Source organism: Drosophila ficusphila, unplaced genomic scaffold (assembly GCF_018152265.1).
Source record: "Drosophila ficusphila isolate 14025-0441.05 unplaced genomic scaffold, ASM1815226v1 contig_414, whole genome shotgun sequence".
NCBI classification, from domain to species: Eukaryota; Metazoa; Arthropoda; class Insecta; order Diptera; family Drosophilidae; genus Drosophila; species Drosophila ficusphila.
Window position 1 is genome coordinate 11,151,064 of NW_025064328.1, and position 13,000 is coordinate 11,164,063.

At 37.6% G+C, this 13,000-nt stretch overlaps 1 protein-coding gene across 1 annotated transcript in view; it reads left to right on the top strand.

Moving 5' to 3' along the window:
• Positions 1 to 824: 824 nt before the first annotated feature.
• The window catches only part of LOC108096647 (potassium channel subfamily T member 2), an 80,099-nt gene continuing 67,923 nt past the window's right edge, over positions 825 to 13,000 (top strand). Inside the window, 3 exon segments of the mRNA XM_043208302.1 lie at positions 825 to 904; positions 7,550 to 8,046; positions 8,048 to 8,149. Of these exon segments, the coding sequence (XP_043064237.1) occupies positions 7,877 to 8,046; positions 8,048 to 8,149 (272 nt within the window). The 5' untranslated portion in view covers positions 825 to 904; positions 7,550 to 7,876.

The window sequence follows — 13,000 nt, forward strand, 5'->3', positions numbered from 1 at the left end:
TTCGCGCCAAATTTGTTGTTTGCCATTCTGTTTTGTTGCTGTCCTTCTGGGTTACGGGAACAAAATCCCGTTTCTCTCTTTGCCGGAGAGCAGAGGGGGCTTGCTCTTACGGTTCTTTGTTTGTTATATAACACGTGCTCGGACAGAAGTTAAGGCCCACAATGGAGCTGGGATGTACTGATAAAAATGGGGGGATAATATGACTAAATTTATTTTAGATTTTAAACCAATAAACTGTACATTGAACATTTTGATGAAAATTTACTGCAGTAATCCACACTAATATACACACTTTTTTTGCTACAAAAATTCTACTGCGTTTATAATGCGTTTATATTTTTCTGATTAATGTTTAGTTCAGAATTAAGAGATCGGATAGATCATATAACCATTGTAAGTATGATGATTCAATGTATAAAAGGGAACAGTTTTTAAAATAACTAAACCGGCAAAAGTAATGTTACTTAAAACTTTCGATAAAAGATCTTTATTAACATCAGGGGAATTAGGTGCACTGTGATCAAGAGCTGTAAACACTTCTTCAGAAATATGTAGATTAACAGATCATTTCGATATCGCATTGTTGACTATGCAGATTTGAGCGTGCGACAACTCTAGTTAACTGCCTCCATCATTCAGAGCTGGTTAAGAGAGGCGGCGTGCAGAAGAGCGCTGTTAAAGAGCGTTTTTGAAGGACCGCGACACAGATGCACGCACACCAACACGCTCGGTGGGTCGTCCTGCTCCTGGTGGTGCGTGACTTTGGACGCCTGATGGAGCCAGTCACTGAAAGATTGGTAGCAGTGCCTCAGTTCGTTTGTGCTGCCAGTTGGATGCAGAACGCCTCGACAACCGAGCAAAACACATACTAGTATATCCGTGGAATCGAGCTAAAATATATGCGGTATGGTGTGCGCGACTGTGTCACCTTCGCGAATTAATCAAAGCGTATTTGAACGGCATTATCATGCTGGCGGTTCTATTTGCCCCACAAGGCCACCGCCCACGTGTCGGACGGATTTGTTGTGTTAATTAGTGAAAAATGTCAGACCAAAAAAAGGAAATAATAATTTAAAACAAAGAAAAACGGGGGTGCAAGGAGTGAAAGTTATTGTGTGTCCTTGGGCTCAAGGGAGTGTAATATATACATATGAGCACATGGTGGAATAAAAAACGAAATTGCTTTTTTAAGAAACAGAGCAAAAAGGAGTCAGGATTACAAGGCAGAAAGCAATATTGCATGAGGAATCGAGAATTCCTTTGAGTGCGTGGCTGCAAACGAGAATTTTGTAGCACACTTTTGTGCGCAGCGTTTGAAGAAACTTCGTTTTTTTTTGACTGCCAAAAATCGATCCGCCCCGTTGTCCCTTGGCGTTTTTGTTTACCAAGCCCTGCGAATTACTTTCAAGTGAGCGTTTTTATTTTTACATATGCTGGCTGGTCACAACTTTGTTGTCTTGTTTGCTTACGTGAAAGACCCCTGCAGGTATTCAGCCATGTTTTCTGCTGCCTCGCCTTGACACATTTCGTTTTTGGCCATTGCGACTCGCTGCATGCAACGGCAAAGGCAACGGCAACGGCAACGGCACTTGGGATGCTGCAGTTTATTTAGCTTATCTGTTTTGCCTCGACAATATATTTCTTGACACACCCACCCGCTCACAAATAGTTGCCCATCGTTCGTGGCTGAAATTTTCAATTAGGTTTTATGACACATTTCGTTCGCCGACATCGATGATGCAGCCACCCTCTCGACGACCGCCACCATTTCGTACTTTGTGCGCCACCCATTTAGTCGAAATTGGCCAAGCAGCGCAAATTTGCATACCAATTAAGTTTATTATATATTTACTTTAACTTTCATTAAGCCACTCGGCGATACGCGGCCCTGTTTTTGTGGCCTGTAGATGGGTGCAAATGGAAACAAAGTTTAATTAGGCTGCCAAAGGTTTCGGCAGTAACGTAACTATTTAAAAACTTTTATAATTTAACTTACTCTGTATTCAACTTGTAAAAATAATTTAAATATTTGTAGTTTTTAATTGGTTTTATGCAGTTACACAACTTTTAAATAAAAATTGGTTTGCTTTAAGTACTTTGTATTTTAATTAATCAGTAATTCATTAATTAAATTTTAACTGTTTTATGTTTGTGGCAATAAAACAAGTGACATTTTTTGTTTAGAATCAATATGGCTTATTACGATTGTTCGTTTAATTATATCTTTAGCTCGCTGAATTTATTTTATATTTCGTTTGTATTCATTCGGCTGGAAAACCATAATCAAATTATATTATTGTACTTATTTATGTTGCTGACAACAGAATCAGCAGCAGCCATGAATAATTCGGAAATTGCGTTTGGCGAATAAAATAAGAGCAAACGGAAAAGGGCAAAGTATAACCAAATCGAAAAGCCACAAAACCTAAAATAATAATAAACATAAAAATAACATAAAAAACAAACAGATATTGGCTTTACCAACGGCAAGGAACCCCATAAATGGGCGGGTCGTAAAAAGTACTTTAAGGCGAGCAGCACACATGGCGTATGAGTTATACTTTGCATTTAATTCCTTACTCATTTTACTTGGGCTGCAGCAGATTCCAGAGAAACAGAAAGGTGAAGGAAATGAAAGAGGGAAGGAAAGGGAACCCAGTTCACTGACTGGGTAAGCTGGGAAAATACCTTAAAAAGCTAAAAGTGAAAGCTTAACAAAATTGAGAAAAACCACCAAAAAGGCCAGCAAAGTGGGGGGAATGCGGCGAAAACTTTTGTGGCTACGTGGCTGGGACTTTTGGATGTCCTGCCAGGACGAAGGGGAGTGGCAGGCATCCTGGCAGGATGTAACAGGCTAGGCTAATCCCTGGCTAACGCCCCTATTTTTCGCCAGTGGGAGGAAAAGGGACTTTGTCCGAGGGCTGGCAAAAGGTCGAGTTAATCTACGGTTATGCCACACTGCAAATTGTGGCCCAAAAGAAAGAAAACAAAAAAAAAAGAAAGGAAAAAACACAGGACAGAGTAGAATAACGTACATCTGGTGGAAGTTCTACATGTTTATTGTATGAAATATATATATGTGTGAATCATTGGAGCGCCCCAGTGCAGCCATTGTCATGCATTCCAAATGAGTGACTTTTAAACTCAAACTCAAACAATGTATCCCAAGTTATAATCAAAGCATCTGTTTTCCCACCAGGGAAAAGCCTGCAGCTTAACTAATTCCTTCGCCCTTGGAGATTGATTAAAGTTGGCCAATTTCCACTTGTTATCCTGATGATGATTTTGCTGTGGCCACATTTAGATTGATGACTTTTTCATTTTCTTTTGGCAATCCCTAGTAGATGACACCGCCAGCCTCCGCCACTCATATAATTGACTAATGAGCCAAAGTTCAGGGTTCAGTAAATGTTTTTATTTTGTTAAATGACATTTGGGCATTGTGGACATTTAGCTGTTCGGGCATAACTTTTTTTGATTGTTGTCTGCGGTAAATCAACGAGAACGATAATCATGCTAATTTTATTCAGCATGGGAATAGCATATTTTCAAAATGCCAAACAGAGTGATATGGAAAGTTATAAATGGTATTATTAATTTAATTAGTTTTCGATAAATATTCGGCTATTGTTTGTTATGCTTTAATAGTTTAATCAAGTGTTAGCACTAAAATTACTTTTTTTGTCAATTAAAAATGATTTATTTGAACTGCAAAAGTTATAATAAAACTGAGAATAAATTAATTAAATTGTTATCGAATTGCATACATGGTAATCTGTATTGTAAATATTAAATAATGGCGTTTTCAAGATACCAGTTATATATTTAAATGGTTTTCTTTGCTTTACTTATTGTTCTTAATTCGTAACTGCCAAAACAAAAAAATTAATCCAATCTCTCTGAGGAAAAGCACTTCAACTTTTTCCCTTAACTTGGGCCCCAAGCATTTGTGGTTGGAATTTGCTCAGGACCCCAGAAAATCTTAATGCTTATTTTTATCTGATAAGTGATGACGGTTGCTGCCGAGAAAAAAACAGCTTGAGTGGACAGACTTACTCGATTTCTGGTTGTTTGTCTGTGCTAAATGTAATACACAGACAACTTATCACGCTGTATTAGCTCATGAACAACAAAAAATATATATTCTCTGGCTCTTCCACTGATTTGTTGTTGTTATATTTTGGAGACACGCCCACTCGACGGGGGGGCATCGTTTGTTTGTACATTATTTGTCTGTTTTATTGTGGAGATTTTTTCTAGTCGACTCCACTTCGCATTTGCCAGGATTTTCAAGCAGCTGAGTCACATGAAAATAAGTGAATTGTGCTGCCATTTTCTTTCTCGTTTTTCTTACGAATTTTCTCGAGTGAGTTTTGGGATAAAATGGTCTAGGCTTTAATATTATAGAAATTGAATTATCTATGCACTTAAAAGTCAGTTTTGTTTACCAACTTTGCTACAAAAATGTTCATTCAGCCGTAAAAGTTTTTGCCCAACCTTTTCTTGTGTTGGTCCAAAGTTTTCCTTTGAATATGGAATAACAATTTTGCGAATGGATACCAAAACCCGTTAAGCCTTTGCCAAGGAATACATACTTGAATCAAAGAGTTTATGTGTTTGACTTGGTAATTTTAAGCTGTTCTTAGACAGGTGTGAAAACGAAGAGAGTATGTGGTTGCTAAAAAACTTTTCTCCTCATATCAATATTTATACAGAGAGGAAAGGAAGGCGAGGCAAAGTCGAAATAAAAATTCAATTTCCCGACCACAAAAAGTTAAACTTTTCTCCGCAGCCACAAATCAATTTTCAGCTTGGCAAAGTGAACCGCCGAAATGGATAATAAGTGAAAAAAGGGAAAAAACAAAGTTATTTCATGGATGCTGGCCAAAAATTAGCGAACAGTGTTATACCATGCTAAAGATAAAAAAGGAAATAAATTGGAGTGAAAAGAAATGGGTTAAAAGCTGGGTGATGAAAGAAAGTAAGAAAGTTTAGAGATTTAGAGAACAAATTGGTAGTAGAAAATGCTTTTTTTAAAATCTGGTGTTCCTCTTAAAATATAAAAAATATATATATATTCCCACACAGGGAGACATTTTACGATTATTATGAATGAATTCCCCAGCTAAAAGTCTCTTAAGTTTAGTTCTCAAAGCCAAACAAGCTGAGTTATTTATACATAAAACAACTTTGTCACAAAGTTATGAAACTTCTTTATTATATTGTTGCATAAATACTTAATAGACTTGCCATTATTGCAATCCCTTTGCCCACCCTCTGACCTTCTTTCCTTGAATGGCAAAAAAAGGTCATGCTTTGTGCTAAAATCGAGTTCAAAGCGCTGCTGATGAGGGTAAGATACTGTTGACAACTTTTGGCCAGTTTCCTACGAGGGGGAATATTCATTTCACATGCAAATGGGTTGTATGGTGGGTTCAGTAATAGAAAGATCACACAAACTCGGTTTTAATGGGCTGAGGAAAAATGTCAACCGAGGATTATGCGCTCTTGAAAAGCGGTTTCACCTTCGCATTAGAGGAATTTTCAGCTGTGGATGTCGAGTGCCTTAACTGGTTGAGCAGATGTCGGCATATATTATGGGCTTTGCTTTGTTTTTTCCCACCACCTAATTTATGGCCAACACATGCGGGGCTAACACATTTTTTATTGTGTCCGCAACCTAAACAGCCTCCTACCAACAATTCCCACATGTTTACAGAAGTTCTGTTTGTCAGCCATTTTGAAAGACATTTCCGTTTCGGCCTCCCAACAATAAATGTCCTCAGCGGTGATATAAAAAGGAAATAACTATTGTCACATGTCTCACTTTTTCATTTTTTTCTGGTTTTTCTGCCCTTTTTGCTTCTTTCCGGAATCGGGGTGCAAAAGTTCATTAATTGATAAGGCGGCAACCTTGCTCCTGTGCGTCGGAAATCAGCCCAGGGAATTGTTCTAGGGTCAGCTTTGTTATATACAAAAAAAAAAAGCAAAAAGGCAAAGCCTATTTTCAGACATTTATTATGTATGTACATGTATATTGGTATGTTAGAAAGGAAAATTTCACAAGCATAGGGTCAAATACACGTTTAATTATAGCAAAATATGTTCAAGGGTTGTTAAATGGGGATTGTTTTAATTATTGCACAGTGGTTTTTCTTATAGTTTATAGTTATTTATTTCGTAATCTAACCAGGGTAGTTAAATAAAACTTTGGCGATTTAAAATCACTTAAACGGGTGCCTGAAAGTATGCAATATATTTTATCCATAAAGTAAATTGTTGTGTTTTGAATTTCTGGCTCTCACCCAAAAGTGTGCAATACAAAATACATTTGTAATCATAACCTTGGCAAGTGCTTGAGCAGTATTTTAGCCCCTGAAATCTTTTCCCTTCAATATCGCTTGACTTCGGGCCATTTAATGTCTTAGTTATGTGAAAGTTTTGCAAATCGCGTGCAGCACTTAAGTTTTGGTTAAGAGGAAGTGGGCGTGGTTCCAGTTTAGCACTCTTTACATTTGTTAATTGCGGCACTTAGTTGGCCAAGTTAATGTGTAGCATGCTAATGTCCTTTCAACGCACTTGGGCCAAGAAATTCTTTAAGCAACGCTTTGGGTACAAAACATTAAACTCAAGTAGCTGAAAAGGGTGCAATAAAATGTTTGTTTATATAGGTGGCATAAAAAGGGACAAAAGCATAATTTTGTAGTTCCAGCAGTGGATGAGAACCTTCAACTGGGAGTGTCCCAAAAGTAGGAGAAAAAAATTTAATTTTGTTCATTTCGCGTTCGCGTCATCTGGCAAAACTGCAGCTTTTTGTTTTGGGTTCGCATGGGTGTGTCTCCCTGTGAAATATATTTTTCATTATGCTGATGAGAAACGCTGTTCGCCGCGCCCCAAACTCATTTCAGCTTGAAAAGGGTCCGAAAACTGACTTATTCTAGGGACACATAATAAAAAAGTGTGATTAATTGCAGGAACTAAAGATAGAAAGTAAATTAAAACAGAAAGAGCAACATGCTTTCTTAGCAAAATAACTAATCATAAATAAATAGTTCAAGCTTTTGATTCTTTCAATAATAGCCTTTTTTTTATTACTTTCTATACATTTTTTGTTAAAAATAATTTCATTATTATATTCCAATTGTTGTTGTTTGATTGTTGTTCTGATAACATTATTAATAATTTTTAATACTATCTAAAGTTATAAGTGTTGTTACTTATTTAAAAATCCCTACTTACTGCATATCATCCGTATACTTAAATAAAAAATTAAAGGATTTTTCATCTTAACAAGATATTTTTGACTTGGAAATGTAGAATCCTAAAAGGTGTCAAGAACCCTCGTTAGCACATCAAACATCTCCCTTAGAGAATCGCAAACGTTCTGATTGATTGAATGGCTGCCTGATTGATCTTGTTGGTATTTGAACCTTAAACTTAGCGAATTTTTGCGTGCAGCGTGTCTGGTGCAGTCAATTAACCAGCCAGCGAGTGTGAGAGAGAGGAAAGGTCGCCGGGTCGGCAATTTATCAGTGTCACTTGGTTCCAGAAGACAACGACGATGTGGCTGCTGAAGACGCGAGCGGGATCGAACGTTAGAGCGGGACAGTCAATTGTTTGGGCTGATTGTGCTTAATGAAGTGTCGGATATGTCATGAGCAGCTACAATAAACAAGCCATCGCAGTTTGCAGTTCGCAGTTCGTGTTCGATGCAGATGCATCTCTAAGATACATAAAATATGGCCGGTGAAAAAAGAGTGAAAAGTGAAAAGTGACAGTGAGCAAGAGCCAGCTGAACTATGTAGGCCCAGATCACCGAAAAAAGAACTGGTAGCAATCGTACACATATCCCGAATCGACCCACGTGCCGAAGGAAATGAGCCAGAACCTCCAAGTGAGCTACACCGCTTTGGGCATGTCGGACGATAATCAAACCTGCAGCTACTCGATGCCCTCGGTGGCGTCGCCCACCCACACCAACCACCGCCTGCAGCGCAATGTCAACTTCAACGAGGACCTGGCCGGCTATCCCCCCAGCAGCTGCCCCCGCCCCGGCGGTCCGGCGCTTCTCCAAGTCCATCTTCCAGCGGCCGCGCTCCATGTCCGTGTGGAGCGACATCAGTCGCAGCAGCATGCGTCTCGATGAAAGGTGAGTGATGGCCCAAAACGAGGGGGGATCACAAATCGGGGGAGAAATTTTGGGTTCACTGGGAAAAAAGAATCTCTAAAATCGAAAAAATGATAATAAGAAAACAGGAAAGTTTGTAAAGCTAGCATTTTTTGTGTGTTGCAAATACACACAAAATACAATTTAATGAGATTAAATAAACATGGAATAATTGAACTAAAAAATGATAAATTAAATTTCAACACAGCGGAAGCAGCAAATTGTTTGTCTGGAAATGCTCATTAGGAAACAAATATTTTAAAATGCAAATTTAATTGCCTCGAAAGGATTAGCAAAATTTCTGAGAACCCTTCTTAAAAGAGATTGTTGTCGAATTTAAATGCCTTACAAGGATTAGCATAATTATTGAAAGCAAAAATCCCTTGTACTTAACTCGTGTTGCCATTTGCAAAAGTTTTGTAAAGCAGAGAAGATTTTGATTGCTGATAATAATAATACACTGCTTAGAATTATTCAAAAGATTATATATTCAATATTTTTTACGAAAATAATGATAATGATAAATAACCAAATATTGTTTAATGTTATCTATACTTGCTGATTCAAATTTGTAAATCATTTTTTATTACCCTTTACCTCTTTAGTAAACACTTTTTAGGACTTTTTCAACTAAAAATTTATGTTTTCTTTGAAATTGTTGCAGTACTTTTCTACAATTCTCAATGAACATAAATGTCAACACCTTACAAGGAAATCGTTTTAGAGAACACTTCAACTACCTAATCTACTTTGCCTTATATGTACATATATCGATTGTTATTTTTATATTGTTTTTTCTGTGTGAACAAGGGCTCCAAAGCAATTTGCGACATGTGGTGTGGTCGCCCGTTTTTGTTGTGTGGCCTGCCTTCAGGCGAATTTATGTGTTTTCAGTATTCTTGGGCTGATTGCGTGCGCTGAAATCTACATAAATATTTGCTTTTATCCGACTAAAGGCCTGACAAAGGGGAATATTCCCTCTGCGCTTTCTGTATGGATACGTGACGCACGGCAAAGTGTTATAAGCCCCATCTGATTACGGCTAATCTATCAAGGACGCAAATGCAATCGATTGGGTGTAGGCATTGATTTTATAAGAAAAGTTTTCACGTCTACCATTTATCATAATTTTCAATGAAAGGTATAAATCTAAATAATTTGATAAATTTAAGAAACCAATTTAACTAAGTTCAAAACAATAATGCTTTATACAAAAATTTGTTTAAGATTTCTGAGTGTCTATGATAGAAAGTGGCTTGCTTAGATTCCAATAAATTTGAATTGAAATTTTCATTTTTATTTTTGCACGAACCTAAATCTTGAAAAAAAGCGTTTGCATTTTTTTTATTTCTTGAATAATAGGATCTTTACACCATTTTTATGAAACAAACACATTGGCAAAATAAATTGAATATTTAAATAATGCCTTCTGAGTGCCACATAAACCCAAGACAAATTACTTTTTTATTATCTGAGATTTAAGCTTATTACATCGCTCTTTTCCATATTTGCACATTTCGTTTAAATACACAATTATGCATAATTGCTTGCCATTAATTCGAACGCCATGTGCCATCGCCATTAAATTCTGCTCTTGAATATCTGGAAAAGAAAGCTTAAATCAACTTTGACACCCGCGCAGAATCGTTTATGCTTCGAAGGATGGCCTCGAGGTCCGTTTAATTTAGTTTGAGCACTTTGACTTTTATTATCCTGTTAGCCAGCGCTGTCTGTGATTATTGTAACCGCCCCCAAAAAGGCTATAACGAGATTTAGATATAGATTTACTGGAGTGGCAATGAGAACGCTGTCTGGTGTGCTAATTCGAAATAAATGAAAATAAAGATAACGAGGTGGCCAATACTTTTCAACTTGGCTCTTAAAGATTATGCCCAATCTTTGTGGCCATAATTTATACAGGCCCGTTCAACAATTGTTTCATTTTGTGGCCGGAGTGTTTGTAATCCAATGTGGCTCTGTTTGAGTGGCAGGATGTGGCACGTAGCCGTCGGCCGGAAATTTGCCTTTGAAATTTTTCGAATGAAATATGAGTGGTATGATGGTGTGAGCCAGTCTCTCGTCAGTCAAGTCAACAAGTTGGGTGTGCAAACTTCTGCGGCTTTGGCCTGCAGCTCAGCCAATTTACGTCATCAGCCTGTGTGTGTGCCAATTAGTGTAAATAACTCAATTATGCTCGGTTCCTCCTTCTTTTCGGTGTGTAGATCGACACCTTTTTGATTGGTAATTACGCCAAGGGTGTAAGCCATCCTCACAATTGGCTTGTCAGCGTTCAGTAGGTATAGCCAAGTATATAACTATTAATTAAGCTCGCTGGCACAATGGATTCAACCCTATTTAATGTGCAAGAGCGTAATTGAAATGAATGATTATCGCCGGGTGAAAAGTAAAACGGGGGGAATGGCTTGCTAGATAAAGTTTAACGGCTCTTTAACGGTGTCTCGTGGTTGAAAACCTCAACTATGGCCACGTCTCTTTTGTATCGTTTAAGCCATTTTATTACAACAAGCACACACCGCTCAACCTTTTCACAAAAATCCTTCAACAATGGCCCATAAAAAGTCCAGACTGAAACGCCACCAGCACAAGCTCGTAATATATATCAAGAGCTACTGAAGAACATTAAGAGCTTTAGTTTCTAACCACACCCACAAAACGTTTCTGCACAGGAAAAAAATAAAGAAATTATAAATATCTTTATTCTGCTTTATTGCCAGCTTAAAGTCTTTTGTTATTAAACAAATCTTAATAAAAGAGATTGAAGAGGAGCTGTTGAAATAAGGCATATATATTTATTGTTTAAGTAACGAAAAGCTGACAAACGAAAACCATTTTGAAATAAGAGAATACCTGTATAATTTTAATGGAATTTATATTCATTTCTTGATCTAAACATTTTGCCAACAAATTTCAACAATAATTCCTTGACATGATTTTCTTAAGTATTTACCTTATCGTGGTTTCATAAATTTTTTCTTTTCCCTTTCAGGTGAGTGAAAGTGTCTAAATTAACGCAAGATTTTCTCCTTTGAGTGCGGTAAGTAATGCGATATGTGGGCGGAAAATGGACTTTATCATGTGAAAACTTGGCTGTTTGTCTGCGAGAAGCCCAAGAAGTTGCTCCTTGACGAACAAGCTATTAATAATGTTTTATCTGGGAGAGAACACCTTTGTCTTTGTTTGTTGTTCCGTGGCGAATTCCTCATAGGAATTTGCGAAATTTGCAAATGACTTCTAGCATTCCAAAGTGGTCTACGCCTTAGTCGGCCGCATTTCATTTTCTACTCACATACTCATAAAACAATCATAAAAAATGCCGCAAATCATCGCCGACGAAGGACAAACTTCCCCCTTGGGTCCTGCAGGTGTTCATCCTGTGCCTTTTCCCCCATCCTGGCAGACATTTCGTTATGCCAGCAATGTTTATGTTTAATGTTTCAGCATTGTTTATGTTATGTTTATGCTGTGGCTCGTGTGCGTGCCTCCTAATTGTGTTTTACGTGCCTCGGTAGGTTAAAATACCCCGCACTCGTGTAACTCCGGGATACTCGGTGTCAGTCTCGATTTGTGTAACACCGGAGTATTTGATATGCCTGTCAGTCCGTCGGGTTACGATTCGTTTGCAATTACCAGCAGACTTAATCTCCGGTGGCCTTTGCCGCTCTTCCATTTTGTTTTTTTGACGCCAAACGTGATGGATAGAAAACCTTGAAATGTTGTCACGAAAATAATGAAACTCGTATAAAATTACGTTTTATCGATTGATGCTACAGAAAATAAAGTATGATATATATTGGTATTAAGGAATATTTGGTGGCATTAAAACCTTACACCTTTTTAATTCTTAAAATTATCTTGACAGTTATTTTTTATTTTATTTATCCGTAATATTGTCCACACAAACTCAAAAACATTTAATGTATACCATAAAAAAATATATTATTATTAAAAATCCTAAATTAAGAGGTATTTTTCAGTCGAATCACATAACTTTCATAACTTTCATAACTTCTAACCAAATATTCCAACTCTTACTAAATTTTAATAAAAATTTGTGGAGTTTCATAATGTACACTTAAACTTATAGCCAAGGTAAAATTTACGCAGCTGTTTTACCTCTTGGCCGATAAATATTGCGACAAATATGAATAATATATTCAATTCCGCAGTTCATAAGATTATGAAGTAGACAAATTTGCTTGCCCTGAATTTATGGACTTGGCCATTCGGAAAACTAGTTCGCAATGCGTTCGCCCCGCAAGCAAACTCGATAAATCGAGAGCTCGTTGCCTTGCTCAACAGCTTAATAACATTTTCCAAGCACACTCTGCCGGAAAATCCCCTGCATTCCCCCGCCAAGGATTTCGCCATTCATAACCACAAGGATAAAGCCATTGAAAGTGCTCCTTAAATGGTTAAAGTACGAATATATTGCAGCATACTTTCAGGCAGGCGTTATTGCGCGCATTACGTATACGACGCGTTGCGTCATAGCGTTTCATTAAAAAATTAATGCAACAAGTCCTAACGACGGAGAATTAAAGCATTACCTAGATTTTTAAATGACCGTTCCGCATTTAGACCGTGCGTGTGGTAAATTCATTAATCTCAAATCAACAGGAAGCCCGCGGAAGTTGGCCAACATTAACGGCCACGACAATTTGCTTTCACTGAAATTGCCAATTAGGCGAGAGGATAGCTGCAAATGCAGCTGCGTTGAAGGCCAACGGAGGTCAACTGGGGTCGGGGAAAAAAGGTCTTCTGGGCTAAAAGGGAAAAAGGCCAGAAGCGGAAAGGCTAGTGTAAAAGGCCAGG